The sequence below is a fragment of the Pagrus pagrus genome, assembly GCF_965226575.1.
Source record: "Pagrus pagrus genome assembly, chromosome: 10".
In the NCBI taxonomy this organism is placed as follows: domain Eukaryota; kingdom Metazoa; phylum Chordata; class Actinopteri; order Spariformes; family Sparidae; genus Pagrus; species Pagrus pagrus.
The window spans coordinates 2,735,846-2,758,145 of record NC_140194.1 but is presented as its reverse complement, the minus strand read 5'-3'; the positions used below and the strand labels follow the sequence as shown (position 1 = coordinate 2,758,145).

Here is a 22,300-nt window from a genome sequence, read left to right as displayed (position 1 = left end):
TCTGGGAGACCGCACCGTCCGGCTGCGTGAGGACAGCGCTGCCCGAAAAAATGTCCAGAAGTGGTTAAAACGGAGTGAAATGATCAGAATGTACCGCGAGCTGAAGCTACAGAGTGTTCGGTTGATGTTTCCTGCTCGGCGGTGAGTTTAATGTGTATTTTCAGGATGAGAGTGTCGAGTGAAAGCGGTGTTAGCTGCCGCGCTAATGTTAGCTGCTAACCGCTAATGCGCTACCGCGTGTGTGTGAGCCGCTAAGGTCACAGTGCATGTGAGTTTGTAATGACCTTAGCTAACAACTGAGCTAACAAATGAACTAATGGTTAACATTGTGCGGTAATCTATATAAAATGCTGAGCTATTGTGTGCGTGTGTGTTATTATTTGAAATGTATAGATAGGTCATACTCATGTTATCTATTTTAACTAAGAATTTATGGCTTATAGTAATTTAAGTTACTGAGACAAGTGAATGTGGCCTGTTTTTTAGGTCAGGTTTTTTTGTGGATATGATTCGGTGAGACTTGACGTTTTAAAGAGGACATCAGCGACACCAGTAGTCGAGGTTAGAGAGAGGATGCCACCAGTGGACACCTGTTCGAGAGACGGATCCGGAGAACCAGATGGCGGGCTAGAGCAGAGGAATGAACTCACCTTCCTTACCTGCGGTGTGGTAGGACAGTGATATACACACAGATTAAAGGGCCCCAACGAAAAAAGACAATACAGACCAAATACACCAACAACAAAGGACACAATTTTTTATTTTATTTTATGTTGTGCGCGCTTTATTATTTTTCATATTCAATTTAATAATATTGTTGTCATGTTGTTCAATGTTGATGACTGACAATACATTATTGAAAACTACATTTGGTGTGAGTGTGTGTAGTCCAAACTGCGAACTGAAATTGAAACCTACTACTACTTGTGACCCTATCAGGCAAAGAGGGGTTACAGATACCAGTGACTTCCTGGAGTCTCCGCTGGACGCCAAAATAAAATATAAAACACGAACTGCTTGAACACTTTGGCTTTTTTATGCATTAAACAAATGAGATGCAGCATGTTAGGAGAGTTGTAATCTCAAAACATTTTTATACATTAGTGTGAAAGTATTAAGTTAGACGCTCATACAGTATGTTTTCTAAAAACGCCATCATCAGCGATTAAGCACAGCCTCACATTGCATCAGGCGAGAACATTAATGTGTGCTTAACCCCTCTGAGAGAGATCAGGGTGAAAGGTTAACAATAATTACGGGGAGAAATATGAATAGAGAGAGGATCTGAGAGCCCTTCCGCCCAATTACCGCCATGAAAGAGCCTTTTGACTAAAGGTTTGAGTCGGCATCCATAATGTATCTGCTCCGACTGAAAACAGAAGCTAGAATCATTTGACAGATCGCAGCGCGGCTGTTGTTGCTGGGAGCATTTTCTAATTGTGTTCCCCCTGACAGTGCTGGCTGAAATATGGGGAGTGGGGTGAAGGCAGGGGGAGAATTCCCTCAGTGAAGAATCAGTTTGGGCAGCGGGGCGTTCAGTCACAGCCGGTGACCTAGAAATGTTGCTGCAATCCCCAACAAAGGAGAAGAACCGGGACAATAAAGCTCTTATTCCCCCCCGGACGACAGCTTCCATCTGACAGAGCAGATTATACAGGCAGGAGGACGGCCGGGTCGAGACTGGGCCGGGCCGAACCAGGCTGCCGGAGCACGGAGGGCGACGGCTCCACCAGGGAGAGAGGCTGTGGTTCAGGCAGCGATCAGACCTCACCTGACTCCATCTGAGAAACAGTTTGACTGGGAAGATAATGGCTGCATTTCTACAAGGCGGGGACGCACATGACAACTGATGAACTAATCATGATTTTAAGTTTTAAGATCCAGTTACTGACGGTTGTTCGCATAAGTTTGTTTTATATTTGCGACTGACATCAGCGACCGATGCATCATCTGCCACCAGAGCTCCGGTGGTTGATGTGTTATCACGGGTATCTACTCATTCATAAGGTTTATTGCTGATAACAAATACTTTTTTCATTTTCTGATTTTGGATTCTCCATTAAATTACTGATGATACCCTATTCGACTCATTATGGACTGTTTAAAAACAAATTATCAAAATCAATAGAGATATTGTACATCTTTAATCTCACACATTCTTCATCCTTTCAAAAACTTCCGCCCCTTACCCACAATGCAACTTAGCCACTGAGTGACATCACTGGAGGCAATTTATCAGATTACATGCAGCGTCTTCTGGTGGCACAAGAGGCTTTATAATACTTTTTCCACATATGCAGCAGCACCTGTAAGTCCTGTAAACACACTTTGATACGTGAAATGTGGAACTACAACTACAAGACTACACTCACAACTAGCTTATCTCAACACAACAGCAGTCTGTTGTGGAGATGTGTTCAGCTGCAAACCTTCACGTCGCAGCAGAAACCAGGAGGAGATCCAGGACATGAAATATTCATACGCAGCACAACAGGCCGGCTGTTCACCAGAGCAGCTCTGTCACTCACATACTGGACTCTTCTGAAAGACCAGCTGATGCTGACGAGTCCTGAATATGGATGAGGAGACGTGAAATGATGTGTTGTGACATAAAATCTCACTGTGCTCAGGAATTCAGTCATTCACAAAACTCAACAGCGAGTGTGTTTCAGGACCGAGCGCTGCACATTCCAGACACGACCGAATGTGTTTTTATTTCACAATGAACTCTGTATTAACTCGGGAAGTTTTACTCTGAGCTGGTAGGCGGATTATTTTGTCCGCTCTCCGGTCAGAACCAGGCTAGCTGTTTCCCTCTGTTTCCAGTCACTATGCTAAGCTAAGCTAAGCAGCTGCTGGCTGGAGCCTTACGTTTTTTTGTACAAGCCTGAGAGTGCTGTCGATCTTCTCATCTCACCCTCGGCAAGAGAAGTGAATTCGTGTCAAATTATTCTGTTTAAGTTTCAGCAGTTTTTTAAAGCAAAACCTTCAAGAAATTAAAAAAACACAGTTTTCTTTCATTGTACCAGATTAGATCATTCCTACATTTATTTGATAACTTTAGTTACTAGTTACTCTGTGGATTACATGCTGCATCAGAGCCAAAGAAGCATATAGTACAAACATGCTTTTACTTGTACTTTTATACTTAAGTACATTTATCTCCAGGAAATTACTTTTGATTTTCATTTAATGTATTTTACTGCCACTTTAAGACTCACTGAACTGACTTTTAAAAAAAAAAAAACTGGACATGAAGCATGTTAATTTAACTGTCCAGTGAGTCCCAGCAGCTCTCAGTGGCTCTACCCGTGTATTGTCAGTATCAGTACCTGTTTGAGCGAGCTGACATATTATTTTTTTAAGAACCGAGCTGTGACGAAACGAGACGAATCTTATCGGCCGTGTTGGTGCAGAGCTCGCTATGTCCCTCAGATCTTTGTTGTGTGAAATCAGTAACAGCGGTAGAGACACGATGATCACAGCAGGCCGCTGGAGGAGGAAAATGTTTCTGACAGCAGAACTGAAAAACAGAAGAAAATCCTGCTGCCTCGAGGACAGACAGCTGAGTGTGGAACAGAAACACAGTCAGGAGGATCAGTGACAAACAGCCCACATGAGCACAGCATCATATTCTGCTCCAAATAGTTTCATATTTGCATTTTTATATATGTCAGCTCGCTATGCAGCGTCTCTGCAGGGTTGCGTCAGCTACTGGATGCTCTACAATGTACCTTTCTTGCATTTTGGCCAGATTGCTAAAAAAAGAAGTGAAAATACAGACAACTGCTTCCATATCTGCTGCTTATACACTATATACAAGACACAACTAGAAAGCAGGATTTCAGTGCGATAGATGGGACTTATTGACAATTTTCTTTGTTTCGTCTGCAATTTTCTTTTCTTTTTAAAAGCAAGAAACTCCTGGTGTTAACTGGTTGATTTTTAGCAAAATCCCCAAACTGCTCTCTCTGACTTCTCTCCATACATTAACATGTACGTACAGGTCCTGTCTGTGCATCTGTCATTTCTTTCTTTTTAATATTGTGTTTTCTGGGTTTTTGTGGTGTCTTTTGTTCCGTTTCCCTCCCGTGTTCTTGTGTCCCTGCGCTCCTCAACTGCCTGATTTTCTTACATCTGTCTCATTAGCTCCTCTCTGTTCCTAGTGTTTTTCCAGCCTATCAGCTATCAGAGTGAGGTTGGTGTTGCTCAGTCTCTGGGATGGAGGTGATATTTTTTATGCACCCTGAGAGGAAGTTGTTTCTCCAACACCAAATGAAGTCCACAACCACCACCCCTCTCTCCTCTCTGTGGACGTTTTACAGACATCTTGTTTCCTCAGCCAGATAGAAATCTCTCAGAGACAGAGTGGTGCTCTGCTCACTTTGTCATCATTTAATCTGCTGCATATTTATTTTTAACATTCTCTCCACACTGTAATTGAAGTTTTTCTCAGTTAGTAGTGAAAAAACCATCAGTCACTTGTCTGAAGTGTGGAGGGACAGAGCTCTGCCTCCCCCTGCAGGACAACCAGCTGCAGTGCAGCTCAGACTGTTTCTGCTGCAGCAGAACTGAAGCTGACTCTATTGTGACAGATTCAATGTAGGTAATTAAAGATCTAACATTTAATTAACAACAGTCTTAATTATGTCCTTCTGCCTGCTGCTCACAGTAATGTTAGTTTCAAACTGAATTAAGGTGAAATATAAAAATAAATAAAATCCTTTTTAGTGGAGCTTCAGTGAGCAGCGTCAGACCTGCAGGAAGCTCATCAACTTATAGTCAAAAATTAAAAGGTTAGCTGAAACTTAAATAAACGTAATCATTTTATATATTTCTTGAAGGAGCCTCGAAGGCTTTAGAAGGTAAAAATGCACCTACAGTTATCTGAAGCAAAGTTGTTGTGTTGAGTTACAGGATTACACAACAACAGAGACATGAGTTTACTTCCTGTTGAATGTAAAATGTAAATGTATAAAGTCGTACAGACAGATGTAGTGCAGTGAAAGGACAATATTTCCTCCTCAGATGTCGTGGTGGGAAAATAAAAAGCCTCCAAAAACAGAACTCCTCTAGAAAAGCACGGTGACCTGATTTTTGTATGTAAGCAAAAGTACTTAGTTACTTCCTGAGCTCGTCAGCTCAAGTCAGTCTGAGAACAGCTGATGGTGTTTTTAATCACATGATTTGGTCGTGGTCATTAGAAACATCAGCTGTTAATATCAATAACAAACTAAATAATGAATCAGACACAATAAAATGTTTTGTTGCTTTTTCTATTTTATTCATAAAGAAAAATAATCAAATGACTTTTGTCTCATTCATAAATGTTTTGTCAGGATGCAGCTCTTCTTATATTTACAATGATCAGACAATAAAAAGGTTAAACTCAACACACAAATGCTTCATATATCTGAGTACATTGTTTTCTGATGATTTAACAGTGTTGAAGGCAGGTAATGCAGTTATTAGAATAAATGAGACTACATTAGATAATATCAATCAATGTGGTAAAACTGGTGTGTTGTAGTAAATATCAATGTGACACATCAAAGAAAAAGATTTCTGGTAAAAAAGATGAAAACACATGAATCAGAATCTGAAAACAACAATACATCACCAATAAATGTACATTTATTACATTAAATGATGTGATGTGAATCTTTCAGTAGAAAATCAAATGTTTGTTCTACTCAGTGTGATTGACAGGAGAGATGATCAGAGGGGCAGAGTTTTTACCACCATAATTAGGTTCAGGACTGAAGAATGGGTAGAGTTTCTGAGTGAAGCAGCAGCCAGTAAAGGAGTAGATAAGAGCTGCAGCATCAACGTCATAAAAGGAGACCAGACCCTCCTCATAATCCACAAACACCCCCACCTTCTCAGGCTGACACTTCAGAGAGAGACGGACTGAAGGGCGAGCACCAGCTTTGTATTCATTTTCATTCCTCAACCATATCGTCCAGTAACCATCCTGAGGAGCCAGTTTGATGTTTCCCTTCCTGTTGTTCGACTCTCTGGCCACTCCTAAATCCCACTTAGTCTTCTCTTTAACTTGAACCTCATAATAAAATCTTCCTGAAGAGAAACTCTGCTTTGCTAAGACATTAACACATTTATCAAATCTCTCTGGGTTGTCTGGGAGATTCTTCTTTACATCACCACAGTTGACTTGTTTTCCATCATCAGACAGGATGAGTTCAGGATGTGCTGTATCAGGATCGAGTGTCACATCCACTGCATACTGCTGGACCCTCTTGAACTCCACCTTCTTCATCTGTTTACTGAGCGTCTCCTCCAGCTGATTCACAGCTCTCCTCACAGTCCCCTCATATGAAGGTGGATGGACGCTGACTCCTGTCCAGTCCTTGGTGGGTGGAGCAGCGTTCAGTGATGGGAAGCTTTGGAGGAGGTGGTGGTGGTCTTCAGACTGTGAGAGCTGCTCCACCTCAGAGCTTCTCTTCTTCAGCTCAGAGATTTCCTGTTCCAGCTCTCTGATGAAGCCTTCAGCCTGTTTCTCTGTCTCTCTCTGCTTCTCTTTGATGGTGTCGATGAGCTCGGCCTGGCTTCTCTCAACAGACTCCTTCAGAGCGGTGAAGACCTGAACACCAGCTGCTATCTCTCTGTCTGCATCTTTCTCACTGAGCTCCACTGAGCGCTTCATCTCCTGAATCTTCAGTCGTCTCTTCTGGATCATCTGCTGAATTTCAGCGTCTGTCTTCTCCAGCTCGGCCTTCTTTCCTTCATATTCTTCTTTCAGAGGAACAACATCATGTGTCTTGTGGTCTAAAACAGTGCAGAGCATGCAGACACACATCTGGTCGGTCTTACAGAACAGCTCCAGCAGTTTATCGTGCTTCGTACACATCCTGTCTTCCAGGTTCTCCACAGGGTCGATCAGCTGATGTCTTTTCAGGCCTGACATTGTCAGATGAGGCTCCAGGTGAGTCTCACAGTAGGAGGCCAGACACACCAGGCAGGACTTCAGGGCCTTCAGTTTGGTTCCAGTGCAGACGTCACAGGGAACTTCTCCTGGTTTGGAAACTTGTTGCTCTGAGCTGCTGCTGCTGGCTTTCTGTTGAGCTGACTGTCTGAACTGAGCAGCCATCTCAGAGATGAACGTGTTAACCTGCAGCTCAGGTCTGGTGTTGAAAACCTCTTTACAGTTGGGACACTGACACTTGTCATTTTTATCCCAGTGTTGAGTGATGCAGGTTTTACAGAAGTTGTGTCCACATGATGTGGTGACTGGATCAGTGAACACATCCAGACAGATGGAGCACAGAAACTGATCTTCAGTCAGCAGACAGCTGGCAGCAGACATGTTTACAGTCTGAGGACGAAAAGAAAAGAAAAAACAGCTTTAATACATTTATTTAGAATATTTAATGAGTTAAAATTGAACAATGGTTGGTGGATTATGAGGAGAATCATCATGATTCCTCTTGTATTATTGGCAGCAGGAGGACAGTTAGCTCCCAGTTGCACAAGTTTATTGATTTGTAATGTGTAATAAACTGATTTGATTTAATTTTAAACAAAATGTTCAAAGTTTTCTTTAACAGGGTCGATGTAATGTGACCCAGTGACTCCAAATCAAAGCCAAAGCCAGAATCAGAATCAGAAATGCTTTATTGATCCCTGAGGAGGAAAATGTGTACGTTACAGTCGCTCCTTCTAGAATAAAAAATATCACACTGTAGATATAAACAAGATTTAAATAGAGAAAGATAATATGACACGAGTAACGAAGGATAAAACTTATAAAGTATTAAAAATACATTTTAGAATTAAATATTAAAAGTACTAAAATATAGAAATAAAGATGTTATTACACTGGACAAGTGAGACAAGTCTCGTCACTGATTTTAATATCAAACTTAACACATTTATTATGATTTCCTGTGCATGTTAATAAAAACTTTACCTAAAACAGTGAATTTAAGTGTTTTAATTACATGTACATTTTTGTTACGTAAGTTTAATACAAAGGGTCACATTTAATACGTTTTCCTATCATGTTGAGTCAATGTGAATAAATAATTTAGTCTGAAAAAATTAAATTAATGCAGAGTTAAATAAACCTGATGCGTTTATTTAATTATTAATATAAAGTTTTGGGGAACTTCTACATAAACATAATGTTTGTTTCAACTGTTTATTATTCAAGTATTATATTTAAAAGTAAGTTAAAAAAGCATTTGATATTTGTTGTTCTGTCTCCTGTAATAAGTTGCACATCTTGTTATTTAGTTTCTACACATTGACTAAACATGACAGAAACACTTTGTGTTTAATGTCACATTTACATTGAACGTGTGTAGAATTAGATGGAAAATTTACATTTTGCGAAAAAAGAATCAGACACATTGAATGTGAAGAAGAAAAGATGGAAGCTGCAGGAAACTGAAACTGTTTCTCTCTACAACCCTCAGCCACTGATGGGTGGCAGTTAAAATGGCGACGCTCTGAGTGAAACTCCCTGTCTGAGTAGAGCTCAGGTTCTGTGTTAATACCAGAAACAGGTCAGAGAAAGACGGTAAATCAGTTTAAACTAAAACCAGCTGTGACTGGATTCTGTGAAACTTTAACTAGCTGGAGTTCAGTCACTGTGGTTTGGTTTTAATCTGCTCTGTACTTCCTGTGAACACGTGTAAACATGTCAGATTCTGGTTTTAACTCAGTCTTGAAGAAATATTCAGTCAGGTCTGTGTAGGTCAGTGTACTCACCAGTGTTTGCAGAGATTCTGCTGGTTAGTTGAGAAAAACCTGATGGATTCAGCTGAAAACAGAGAGACTCGTCTGGACTGCAGCTCTGCTGTCACTCTGACAAACTGTCACTTTCATCTCAGTAAATGTGACCTTGAAGCTTTTTCTTGTTGCTCCTCCTCTCAGTGGAGCTCTGTCAGTTTTAGTGACTCATTGTGAAACTTGTTGACAAAGTTTTGGAACAAGTTTTTACTTTTTGGTTTCTTGGTCTTTTCTCAGCAGTGGAAGTTTACAGCAGCCAAAAGAAGATACAGTTACAAATAAAGCACATAAGAAAAGAAGTCAGTGGAAGATATTCAAGAACAAACTGTATCTTTAGATCAACAGGCCACAACGGTCCCTCTACAATCCCACCAACACTCCAGTGTTCAGCTCACTGTTGAGTCTGTCATTTCACGTTTCTGCTGCTTTACAAACTGTTCAGCATCTTTTCTTTGTCAGACTTTTGTTGTGTGATTTCTAACCTGTCACATTACAGGGAGGAAATACAGAAAGTGGGCTTCACTGTGATTTTAAAATACTTTCAAAGCTGCCTTAAAGGTCCAGTGTGTACGATTTAGGACGATGTATCAGCAGAAATGAAATATAACATTAATAATTGTGTTTTCATTAGTGTATAATCACCTGAAACTAAGAATCGTTGTGTTTTCGTTACTTTAGAAAGAGACTTTTATATCCACAGAGGGAGCAGCTCCTCTTCCACAGAGTCTATCAGGTTTCTACGGTAGCCCAGAATGGACAAACCAAACACTTTAGCAACTGCAGTAGGAGAGGGTGAGGCGAGGGGTGTGTAGGCTGCAGTTTGTTAAAATCTCCACCAGAGGGCGACCTCAGCTGTCATTTAATCTCTACTAACATTTGTGTTGTGTTCATTTCACCTTCTCAAACATAACAACAGCTTTACTTTACATTAAATGACCTCATACACTTTGCATTAGATGACATTAGATGACTCAACATAACACTCAGTACATCTTCTGTTCAGGCTCATTCTCTCTCCCTGACTCACACATCATGCAGGTGTTTGGTTTCTAAAACAGATGAATCAGAGAAGAGTCGACCACCTGCTGCAGGTTTTGTTCTTATAAGAAGCTGTTATGTGTTTGAGTCACTGACTGGTTGAGGTTGATGTCATCAGACAGGATGGTCTGCAGCAGGAGACAAGTGGATGTCTCGTCTGTAATGTCGACTTTTTTCATTTGAGCCTTCTTCTACATTTGTACATTTGTCCCCTGGTTTCCTCTGAGACGTCACGTTACATTATATAGGATCCAAAAACAGAAAGATTTAGTTCCACTGAGATATTTAACAGAGGGAGAGGAACGTCCTCAAGATCCTGAACTGGACTTGAACTCTCACCTTCTCACTCGCAACATCTGGACAGCTGCACCGCTCTGTGTTCAAAAACCTTCATCAGTATTTTATAATAACAAATTATTGACAGACCTTGTGAGTTTGTGAAAGAGGAAAACGTTCGCTGGAGGCGATGGAGAAGTTTTGTATTATAACAACCTGCCACTTTATCATGTGATAACCAGAAAAGATTGATTGAATAAGAGAGATATGTTATTTTATGAAAATAATGAGTTCTGTGATATAAAGTGAAATCTTTTTAATAACCAGAATCATTTGTATCCAGTAATAACAAGCAAATATTTCAAATAACATGAAGAATATTTTATAACTTTTCTCCTTATGACAAGAGACTGAGGGTTTTTGTTGTGGTGGTGGCTCCACTAGAGGGCGTCCTCAGATCTCTGGTTCAGTTCATATCAGCTGTTCAAACCTTCAATAACATGACATCATCTCACACTACCAGCTGTCTCAGGTGTGATGGAGGATTGGAGCTCCTCAGCTCAAGTCAGTCTGAGAACAGCTGATGGTGTTTTTAATCACATGATTTGGTCGTCATTAGAAACATCAGCTGTTGATATCAATAACAAACTCAATAATGAATCAGACACAATAAAATGTTTTGTTGCTTTTTCTATTTTATTCATAAAGAAAAAATCAAATTACTTTTTGCACTATTAATAACATTTTTGTCAGGATGCAGCTCTTCTTATATTTACAATGATCAGACAATAAAAAGGTTAAACTCAACACACAAATGTTTCATATATCTGAGTACATTGTTTTCTGATGATTTAACAGTGTTGAAGGCAGGTAATGCAGTTATTAGAATAAATGAGGCTACATTAGATAATATCAATCAATGTGGTAAAACTCGTGTGTTGTAGTAAATATCAAAGTGACACATCAAAGAAAAACATTTACTGTAAAAAGGACAAAAACACATTGATCACAACCTGAAAAAACAACAATGTATACATCATACATCATCAATAAATGTACATTTACTACATTAAATGATGTGAATCTTTCTGTAGAAAATCAAATGGTTGTTCTACTCAGTGTGATTGACAGGAGAGATGATCAGAGGGGCAGAGTTTTTACCACGATTATTAGTACATGGATTGAAGAATGGGTAGAGTTTCTGAGTGAAGCAGCAGCCAGTAAAGGAGTAGATAAGAGCTGCAGCATCAACGTCATAAAAGGAGACCAGACCCTCCTCATAATCCACAAACACCCCCACCTTCTCAGGCCGACACTTCAGAGAGAACAAGACTGGAGGGTCAGTAAGAGCTCCGTACACATTTTCATTCATCAAATATATCGTCCAGTAACCATTCTGAAGAGTCGGTGTGATGTCTCCCTTCCTGTTGATCAACTCTCTGGCCATTCCTAAAGTCCACTCAGTCTTCTCCTTTACTTGAACCTCATAATAAAATCTTCCTGAAGAGAAACTCTGCTTTGCTAAGACATAAACATATGAATTAAATCTCTCTGGGTTGTCTGGGAGATTCTTCCATACATCACCACAGTTTACTTGTTTTCCGTCATCAGACAGGATGAGTTTGGGATGTGCTGTATCAGGATCGAATGTCACATCCACTGCATACTGCTGGACCCTCTTCAGCTCGGCCTTCTTCATCTGTTTACTGAGCGTTTCCTCCAGCTGATTCACAGCTCTCCTCACAGTCCTGTCATATGAAGGTGGACGGACGCTGACTCCTGTCCAGTCCTTGGTGGGTGGAGCAGTGTTCAGTGATGGGGAGCTTTGGAGGAGGTGGAGGTGGTCTTCAGACTGTGAGAGCTTCTTCACCTCAGAGCTTCTCTTCTTCAGCTCAGAGATTTCCTGTTCCAGCTCTCTGATGAAGCCTTCAGCCTGTTTCTCTGTCTCTCTCTGCTTGTCTTTGATGGTGTCGATGAGCTCGACCTGGCTTCTCTCAACAGACTCCTTCAGAGCGGTGAAGACCTGAACACCAGCTGCTATCTCTCTGTCTGCATCTTTCTTACTGAGCTCCACTGAGCGCTTCATCTCCTGAATCTTGAGTCGTCTCTTCTGGATCATCTGCTGAATTTCAGCGTCTGTCTTCCCCAGCTCGGCCTTCTTTCCTCCATATTCTTCTTTCAGAGGAACAACATCATGTGTCTTGTGGTCTAAAACAGTGCAGAGCATGCAGACACACATCTGGTCGGTCTTACAGAACAGCTCCAGCAGTTTATCGTGCTTCGTACACATCCTGTCTTCCAGGTTCTCCACAGGGTCGATCAGCTGATGTCTTTTCAGGCCTGACATTGTCAGATGAGGCTCCAGGTGAGTCTCACAGTAGGAGACCAGACACACCAGGCAGGACTTCAGGGCCTTCAGTTTGGTTCCAGTGCAGACGTCACAGAGAACTTCCCCTGACATGTTTACAGTCTGAGGACAGAAAAAAACAAAAAAACATTTAGAATATTTAATTGGATGAAACTGAAAAATGATTGGTTTAATATTCAGAGAATCATCATGAATTCAGTTGTTTTATTGGCAGCAGCAGGACAGTTAGCTACCAGCCCTCGTGCTTCAGTGTCGACTTTGATGCCATCAGAAAACCATCATTAAAATATTTGACTTAATTTGCCTCATGTAGCATTGTTGATGAAGATTATTGATTTCTCATGTGTAATTAACTGATGTGGTTTCATATTTTAAAGAAAATGTTCTTGAACAGAGTCGATGTAATGTGACCCAGTGACTCAAACATCGGAATCTAAATGTATTATTACACTGGCAGGTCTCTTCACTGATTTGAGACCATTTTAATGTTTAACTTAACACATTTATTATGATTTCCTGTGAACGCAAAAATAGTTCATTTTAATCACATGTACAATTTTCCATCCCCTCCCCTTACATTAAATGTAAAGTTTTCCTGTCATCTTGAGTTGATGTGATTAAATAATTTAGTCTGATTAAATTAAATGAATGCAGAGTTACATAAACCTGATGTGTTTCTTTAATTGTTAATAAAAAGTTATGGGGAACTTCTACATAAACATTATAGGTGTTTCAAGTGGTTAATGATTCAAGTATTATACATAACTAATTTTTAAAAACATATAATATTTGTTGTTCTGTCTTCTGTAATAAGTTGCACATCTTGTTATTTAGTTTCTACACATTGACTCAACATGACAGAAACACTTTGTGTTTAATGTCACATTTACATTGAGTGTATGTAGAATTAGATGGAAAATTTATTATTTATTTGTTTATTATTTATGTCTTATTAAAATACTGAAAGTCACAGTTTCAGGCTGATAATATATTTATCCAGTATTTGTCTCTATTGTTTGTTTTATTGAAGCGTTTGAGGCAGAAAGAGAAAAATCAGCATCTGTGTCCAAAGAGCTTTAGTGTCAGAGAGTCAGCTTGGAGGAGGAGAAGGAAGAGGAGGTACAGAGAGAGAGGATGAAGATACAGAGAGCAGAGAATCACACACATTAAATGTGCAGAAGAAGAGATGGAAGCTGCTCTGGACTGCAGGACACTCAAACTATTTCTCTTAAAACTCCCACGACCACTGACGGACCTCAGGTGAAAATATGCCCTGAGTGGAACTTCCTGTCTGAGTAGAGTTCAGGTTTGTGTTAATATCAGGGTAAATATTATCAGCTGTACTGCTTTATAAAGGCAGACAACAGCAACTACAGAAACACTGAGGCTGAGATAAAGTGTCCAAAGTTCAAGCTACTTATCAAAGTTTTTAAATAAGTTGTCACACATCAGTTTTATACCTTTAAAGGCAATTAAATAAGAGTCAGCTGAAGTCAGATACTGTCGTCTGTACTTTGGATGCTCCAAAGGGCGTCTAAGCTAGGCTAGTTAGCTTTTAGCACGACAAGCGGTGATACTTTTTTCTCTGGTGGATTTAGTTAGTGTCTTCTATGTGTGCAGTATTTGGTATAACAAACTCAATGACTAACATGTTGAACATAACATATTTACATGAATGTAAAAAAAAAAGTCAGATTGTGGTTTTAACTGATGTTGGACCTGATTATTAGTCAGGTCATTTAGTCTGTGTAGGTCAGTGTACTCACCAGTGTTTGCAGAGATTCTGCTGGTTAGTTGAGAAAAACCTGATGGATTCAGTTGAATCTTTCTTCAGAGAGAAACAGAGACTCGTCTGGACTGCAGCTCTGCTGTCACTCAGACAAACTTCCTCTTTTACTGCTGGAAATGTGACGTTGAAGCTTTTCTTGTCTCAGAGTTGCTCCTCCTCTCAGTGGAGCTCTGTAAGTGAGCTTTTATTGCCTCGTTGGGAAACACCTTGAAAAAGCTTTGGAACAATATGAGTCTTTACTTTTTCTTATTCTTTCAGTATCACTTGATATCAGGCGACACATATTAACCACTAACTAGTTGCTTATTCGCTGCATATTGTCTCTTTATTAGTCATTATAAAGCACTTATTAATTCCTTATTCTGCGTGATCATTTTCTACAACTACTAGAACGTTTATGAAGAGTTTCCCTCAATAACCTCCTAATTACTGCTTATTGATAGTAAATAAGGAAGTTGTTGGACATGAATTATGATCTTAATTTGCTTTGTTCAGTATGAGCCTCAAGAGAAAAGTCATTCGTCCTTAACATGTATAAATATGGTTTAATCTTATGTGACAAAACTCAAAACTACAAGTGTTAAGTGTCCAAATAACTCTGAATCAAGTCTTTCTAACTCCAATATGTTCCTCATTGTTAAGTGAGGTCTTGCTCTTATAGTTGAACCTGTGTGGGTTAATAAGTGTCCAAACACTGACACAACTACCACTGAGAAATATGAGATGTTAAAAAAACTAAAGTCTGACGGTAGTTCGATCATAATGTTTTCAAACATCAGCAAACTGTATTAGTTTTCACACCTTCAGGTCGAGATAAGTACAACAGCAATAATCTGGTTCAAAGTAAAAGTACTGATGCTTCTGTTGTAGCTGTTTCAGGAGGCCTGAGATCTGAGCACTTTTAAAATATATATATTCCATCCATCCATTTTCTTCCGCTTATCCTGGGCCCGACCCAAAGTTCGTGACCATAGGTGAGGGTAGGAACGTAGCTTGACTGGTAAATCGTAGATTGACCGGTAAACTCTTCACCACGACAGACCGATACAACGACCGCATTACTGCGGCCGCCGCACCGATCCGCCTGTCAATCTCACGCTCCATCCGTCCCTCACTCGTGAACAAGACCCCAAGATACTTGAACTCCTCCACTTGAGGCAGGAACTCTCCCCCAACCCGGAGGGAGCAAGCCACCTTTTTCCGTTCGAGAACCATGGCCTCGGATTTGGAGGTGCTGATTCTCATCCCAGCTGCTTCACACTCGGCTGCAAACCGCCCCAGGACATGCTGGAGGTCCTGGCTCGAAGGAGCCAACAAGACAACATCGTCCGCAAAAAGCAGGGATGAAATCCTGTGGTTCCCGAACCAGATCCCCTCCGGCCCATGACTGCGCCTAGAAATTCTGTCCATAAAAATAATGAACAGAACCGGTGACAAAGGGCAGCCCTGCCGGAGTCCAACATGCACTGGAAACAGGTCTGACTTACTGCCGGCAATGCGAACCAGACTCCTGCTCCGGTCGTACAGGGACCGTACAGCCCTTAGCAGAGGGCCCCCGACCCCGTACTCCCAAAGCACCTCCCACAGAATGCCACGAGGGACACGGTCGAATGCCTTCTCCAAGTCCACAAAACACATGTGCACTGGTTGGGCAAACTCCCATGAACCCTCGAGCACCCTGCGGAGGGTATAGAGCTGGTCTGGTGTTCCACGGCCAGGACGAAAACCGCATTGTTCCTCCTGAATCCGATGTTCGGCTATCGGCCAAATTCTCCTCTCCAGTACCCTGGAATAGACTTTACCAGGGAGGCTGAGGAGTGTGATCCCCCGATAGTTGGAACACACCCTCCGGTCCCCCTTTTTGAATAGAGGGACCACCACCTCGGGTCTGCCAGTCCAGAGGCACTGTCCCTGACTGCCACGCGATGTTGCAGAGACGTGTCAGCCAAGACAGCCCCACAACATCCAGAGACTTGAGGTACTCAGGGTGGATCTCATCCACCACCGGTGCTTTGCCACTGGGCAGCTTCCGAACTACCTCAGTGACTTCAGCTTGGGTGATGCATGAATCAACCTCCGAGTCCCCAGCCTCTGCTTCCTCTCTGGAAGGCATGTCAGTGGGATTGAGGAGATCCTCGAAGTATTCCTTCCACCGCCCGACGATATCCCCAGTCGAGGTCAACAGCTCCCCACCTCCACCGTAAACAGTGTTGGTGGAGGGCTGCTTCCCCTTCCTGAGGCGCCGGATGGTTTGCCAGAATTTCCTCGAGGCCGACCGGTAGTCCTCCTCCATGGCCTCCCCGAACCTTTCCCAGACCCGAACCTTTGCTTCCGAGACCGCCCACGCTGCAGCAGGCTTGGCCTGCCTGTACCCATCAGCTGCCTCAGGAGTCCCCCAAGCCAACCAGGCTCTATAGGACTCCTCCTTCAGCTTGACAGCATCCCTTACTTTCGGTGTCCACCACCGAGTTATGGGATTTCCACCACGACAGGCACCGGAGACCTTACGGCCACAGCTTCGAACGGCCGCGTCAACAATGAAAGCGGAGAACAAAGTCCATTCGGACTCAATGTCCCCAGCCTCCCTCGGGATCTGGTCAAAGCTCTCCCGGAGGTGGGAGTTGAAGACCTCCCCGACAGAGGGTTCCACCAGACGTTCCCAGCATACCCTCATAATACGTTTAGGTCTGCCAAGTCTGTCCAGCTTCCTCCCCTGCCAGCGGATCCAACTCACCACCAGGTGGTGATCAGTTGAAAGCTCAGCCCCTCTCTTCACCGAGTGTCCAAGACATACGGCCTGAGGTCAGATGACACAACCACAAAGTCGATCATTGACCTCTAGCCTAGGGTGTCCTGGTGCCACGTGCACTGATGGACACCTTTATGCTTGAACATGGTGTTCGTTATGGACAAACTGTGACTAGCACAGAAGTCCAAGTCAGATTGGGGAGGCTGTTCCTCCCAATCACACCCCTCCAGGTAACACTGTCGCTGCCCACGTGAGCATTGAAGTCCCCCAGTAGAACGATGGAGTCCCCAGTTGGAGCACTCTCCAGTACTCCTCCCAGGGACTCCAAGAAGGCTTGGTACTCTGCACTGCCGTTCGGCCCGTAGGCCAAAACGACAGTGAGAGACCTATCCCCGACCTGAAGGCGCAGGGAATCGACCCTCTCGTTCACCGGGGAAAACTCCAACACATGGCGGCTGAGCTGGGGAGCTATGAGCAAGCCCACACCAGCTCGCCGCCTCTCACCGTGGGCAACTCCAGAGTAGAAGAGAGTCCAGCCCCTCTCAAGGAGTTGGGTTCCAGAGCCCAGATTGTGCGTGGAGGCAAGCCCAACTATCTCTAGTCGGTAGCGCTCAACCTCCCGCACTAGCTCAGGCTCTTTCCACCCGAGCGAGGTGACATTCCATGTCCCCATGGCTAGAGTCACCGTCCGGGGATTGGGTCGCCGGGGCACCCGCCCAGGACAGCCACCCAAATCCCACCGCACCTGCCCCTTCTGGACCCTCCTGCAGGTGGTGGGCGTACTGGAGGGCGGGCCCACGTCGCTCTTTCGGGCTGTGCCCGGCCGGGTCCCGTGGGCAAAGACCCGGCCACCATGCTCGCCTGCAAGCCCCAGCCCTGGGCCTGGCTCCAGGGTGGGGCCCCGGTGACGCCCTTCTGGGCGACGTGAACTTCCTCGATGTAGTCTCTATCATAAGGGGCTTTAGAACCGCTCTTAGTCTGACCTGTCACCTGGGACCTGTTTGCCTTGGGTGACCCTACCAGGGGCATTAAGCCCCGGACAACATAGCTCCTAGGATCATTCAGGTGCTCAAACCCCTCCACCACGGTAAGGTGTCGGTCTCAAATATATATTTGAGAAAGTTAAATGCATCATATTGTGGCTGTCGGTCAGAAAACATCTGTAGTTTTCTTGGGCGTCATGTCATCAGATGAGATGATGGATCACTGCTGCTGGCTTTCTGTTGAGCTGACTGTCTGAACTGAGCAGCCATCTCAGAGATGAACGTGAACCTTCAGTTCAGGTCTGGTGTTGAAAACCTCTTTACAGTTGGGACACTGACATGGGACATTTTTATCCCAGTGTTCAGTGATGCAGGTTTTACAGAAGTTGTGTCCACATGATGTGGTGACTGGATCAGTGAACACATCCAGACAGATGGAGCACAGAAACTGATCGTCAGTCAGCAGAGAGCTGGCAGCAGACATGTTTACAGTCTGAGGAAGAAAAGAAAAGAAAAACAGCTTTAATACATTTAGAGTACTTAATGAGTTAAAATGTAACAATGATTGGTGGATTATGAGGACAGTTAGCTCCCAAGCCCTCGTGCTTCAGTATTGACTTTGAGACCATCAATAAATTATTGTTGAAATGACACAATGCTGATGTTTTATAATTTCCAATAACTTCATGTGGACTTGAGTTAAATTAGACTGAATTGGTCTCATGTTGCACAAGTGTATTGATTTCTAATGTGTAATAAACTGATTTGGTTTCATTTAAAAGAAAATGTTCACAGTTTTCTTTAACACAGTCGATGTAATGTGACCCAGTGACTCCAAATCAGAACCAAAATCAGAATCAGAAATGCTTTATTGATCCCTGAGGAGAACAATGTGTAGTTACAGTTGCTCCTTCTAGAATAAAAAATATCACACTGTAGATATAAACAAGATATAATAAATAATATATATAATAAGATATATAAAAAAAACATTTTAATATGAAATATTAAAAGTATTAAAATATAGAAATAAAGATGTTATTACACTGGATAAGTGAGACAAGTCTCGTCACTGATTTTAATATCAAACTTAACACATTTATTATGATTTCCTGTGCACGTTAATAAAAACTTTACCTAAAACAGTGAATTGTGTTCACTGTTTTAGGTAAAGTGTTTTAATTACATGTACATTTTTATTACATAAGTTTAAAATCAAATCAAATCAAATCAAATTTTATTTGTATAGCCCAAATTCACAAATCACAGTTTGCCTCAGAGGGCTTTACAATCTGTACAGAGACGACACCCTCTGTCCTTCGACCCTCGATTCGAGTGAGGAAAAACTTGCCCCAAAAAAGGCCCTTTTAACAGGGAAAAAATGCGGAAGAAACCTCAGGGAGAGCCACAGAGGAGGGATCCCTCTCCCAGGACGGACAGACGTGCAATAGATGTCGCATGTACAGAGCAGATCAACGAGATCACAATGTATTCAATTATAAGCGATGGTTGACAGGAGTGAAAGTACACAAAGATGTATTACAGCAATAATGATGAAATGCACATGGAAATGTGATTACTAGTGATAACAGTAGTAATGATCAATGGCAAGGATGGTATGTAGCAATGCAGTACGATAATAGTAGTGGAACGTATGTAACAGAGATGTGACTAATATGGGTGTCAGGCAGGGTCATGGCAGTAGGTGCATCCACGATCAGGCAGGGCCATAGCAGTAGGCGCATCCACGATCAGGCAGGGCCATAGCAGTGGGCGCATCCACGATCAGGCAGGGCCATAGCAGTGGGCGCATCCACGATCCACGACCCGGGCGCGGCCAGGATCCAAGGGAGCCTGTAGGACTAGAAAGCACAAGGACTCCGGGGAAGAAGCAAGTCAGTGACATGCAGAGATGGGGCATGTATACAGGCATAATGTATACAGATGGAGAGGAGAGGAGAGGGGAGGAGAGAGAAGCTCAGTGTGTCATTGTCCCCCGGACTAGGCCTATAGCAGCATAACTAAGAGCTGGTCCAGGACAGGCCTGGGCCTGTCCTGGACCAGCCCTAACTATAAGCTCTATCGAAGAGGAAGGTCTTAAGTCTACTCTTAAAGGTAGAGAGGGTGTCCGCCTCCCGGACCAAAACAGGAAGATGGTTCCACAGAAGAGGAGCTTGATAACTGAAGGCTCTGGCTCCCATTCTACTTTTGGAGACTTTAGGAACTACAAGTAATCCTGCGTTCTGGGAGCGTAATGCTCTAGTTGGGTGATAGGGTAATATGAGCTCCTGGAGATATGATGGTGCCTGACCATTAACAGCTTTGTAAGTGAGGAGAAGGATTTTAAACTCTATTCTTGATTTTACAGGGAGCCAGTGCAGAGAGGCCAGTACAGGAGTAATATGATCTCTTTTCTTAGTTCCTGTCAGTACACGTGCTGCAGCATTCTGGACCAGCTGGAGACTCTTTAGAGACTTGTTAGGGCAGCCTGATAATAGAGAATTACAATAGTCCAGTCTGGAAGTAACAAATGCATGGACTAGCTTTTCTGCGTCTTTTTGAGACAGGATGGGCCTGATTTTTGCAATGTTACGTAGATGAAAAAATGCAGACCTTGAAATTTGTTTTATGTGGGAGTTGAAGGACATATCTTGATCAAAGATAACTCCCAGATTCCTGACGGTGGTGCTGGAGGCCAAGTTAATGCCATCCAAACTCGCTATATCATTAGATAATGCATCTCTAAGGTGTTTAGGACCAAGTACTATAACTTCGGTTTTATCTGAGTTTAACAGCAGAAAATTGCAGGTCATCCAGGTCTTGATGTCCTTGAGACATGCATGGAGTTTAGTAAGCTGATTAGTTTCATTTGGCTTTATTGATAGGTATAACTGTGTATCATCTGCATAACAATGAAAGTTTATGGAGTGTTTCCGAATTATATTTCCTAGAGGGAGCATATATAAGGTGAATAGTATGGGTCCAAGCACGGAGCCTTGAGGAACACCATGACTAACCTTGGTATACAGGGATGACTCATCATTAACATGTACAAACTGAAATCGATCCGATAAATAGGACTTAAACCAGTTTAATGCGGGTCCTTTAATGCCAATTAAGTGTTCCAGTCTCTGTAGTAGAATGTGATGATCAATGGTATCAAATGCAGCACTAAGATCTAGTAAGACCAGGACAGAGACAAGTCCTTTGTCAGAAGCGATTAGGAGGTCATTTGTAACTTTCACCAGTGCCGTCTCTGTGCTATGATGTGCTCTAAAACCTGATTGAAAATCCTCATATAAACTATTTTTATGAAGAAAGTCACATAGCTGGTTGGCGACTGCTTTCTCAAGGATCTTGGAGAGGAAAGGGAGGTTGGATATAGGTCTATAGTTGGCTAAAGTTTCTGGATCAAGATTAGGCTTTTTAAGGAGCGGTCTAATTACAGCTAGTTTAAAGGATTGTGGTACGTATCCTGTTAATAGAGACAGGTTGATCATTTCTAGTAAAGATGTGCTAATTAAAGGTAAAGTTTCTTTCAGCAGCCTAGTTGGGATGGGGTCTAGGAGACAAGTTGTTGGTCTAGATGAAGAAACCATCGAAGTTAGTTGGTGGAGGTCAATGGGAGAGAAGCAGTCTAAATATAAGTCAGAATTTACAACTGTTTCTGAGGTTCCTGTGTTTAAAGATACAATAGTGCCAGTTGAGGGCAAGCGATGATGGATTTTGTCTCTAATAGTTAAAATTTTATCATTGAAGAAGCTCATGAAGTCATTACTACTGAGCGTTGTAGGAATACATGGTTCAGTAGAGCTGTGACTTTCTGTCAGCCTGGCTACAGTGCTGAAAAGAAACCTGGTGTTGTTTTTGTTTTCCTCTATTAATGACGAGTAATAGCTTGCTCTGGCATTGCGGAGGGCCTTCCTATATGTTTTAAGGCTATCTTTCCAGGCTAAGCGGGATTCTTCCAAGTTGGTGGAACGCCATTTCCTTTCAAATTTCCGTGATGTTTGCTTCAATTTGCGGGTATCCGAGTTATACCAGGGTGCTAACCTCCTGTGCTTTATAGGTTTCCTTTTCAGGGGGGCAATAGAGTCCAGTGTTGTTCGCAATGAGCCTGCAGTGCTATCAACAAGATGATCGATTTGTGAGGAACTGAGGTTAGTGGAGGAGTCCTCTATTATATTGAGACATGGCATTGAGTTTAGTGCCAGCGGTATAATTTCCTTAAATTTAGCTACAGCACTATCAGATAGACATCTAGTGAAGGAGTTTTTGCCTAATGGTGTGTAGTCCAGTAATAGAACTTCAAAAGTTATTAAGTGATGGTCTGATAAAAGAGGATT

General features: G+C 42.4%; 2 protein-coding genes across 5 annotated transcripts in view; one reads left to right on the top strand and one right to left on the bottom strand.

Annotated features, from left to right (window-relative positions):
- ptprz1a (protein tyrosine phosphatase receptor type Z1a) overlaps window positions 1-22,300 on the top strand; it is a 143,552-nt gene continuing 121,252 nt past the window's right edge. For all 4 annotated transcript variants that reach the window (XM_084364663.1, XM_084364662.1, XM_084364659.1 and 1 more), the window contains exons 1-2: window positions 1-141; window positions 487-664. In XM_084364663.1, the coding sequence (XP_084220789.1) occupies window positions 574-664 (91 nt within the window). In that variant the 5' untranslated portion in view covers window positions 1-141; window positions 487-573. The remainder of the gene's footprint in view (window positions 142-486; window positions 665-22,300) is intronic.
- LOC311263173 (uncharacterized protein) lies at window positions 4,842-13,116 on the bottom strand. The gene is made up of 3 exons (XM_084363096.1): window positions 11,181-13,116; window positions 7,662-7,677; window positions 4,842-7,351 (listed from the first exon to the last, which is right to left on the bottom strand). Exons 1-3 carry the CDS (start codon window positions 12,524-12,526, stop codon window positions 5,690-5,692), a joined length of 3,024 nt encoding a protein of 1,007 aa, XP_084219222.1. The 5' UTR covers window positions 12,527-13,116; the 3' UTR covers window positions 4,842-5,689.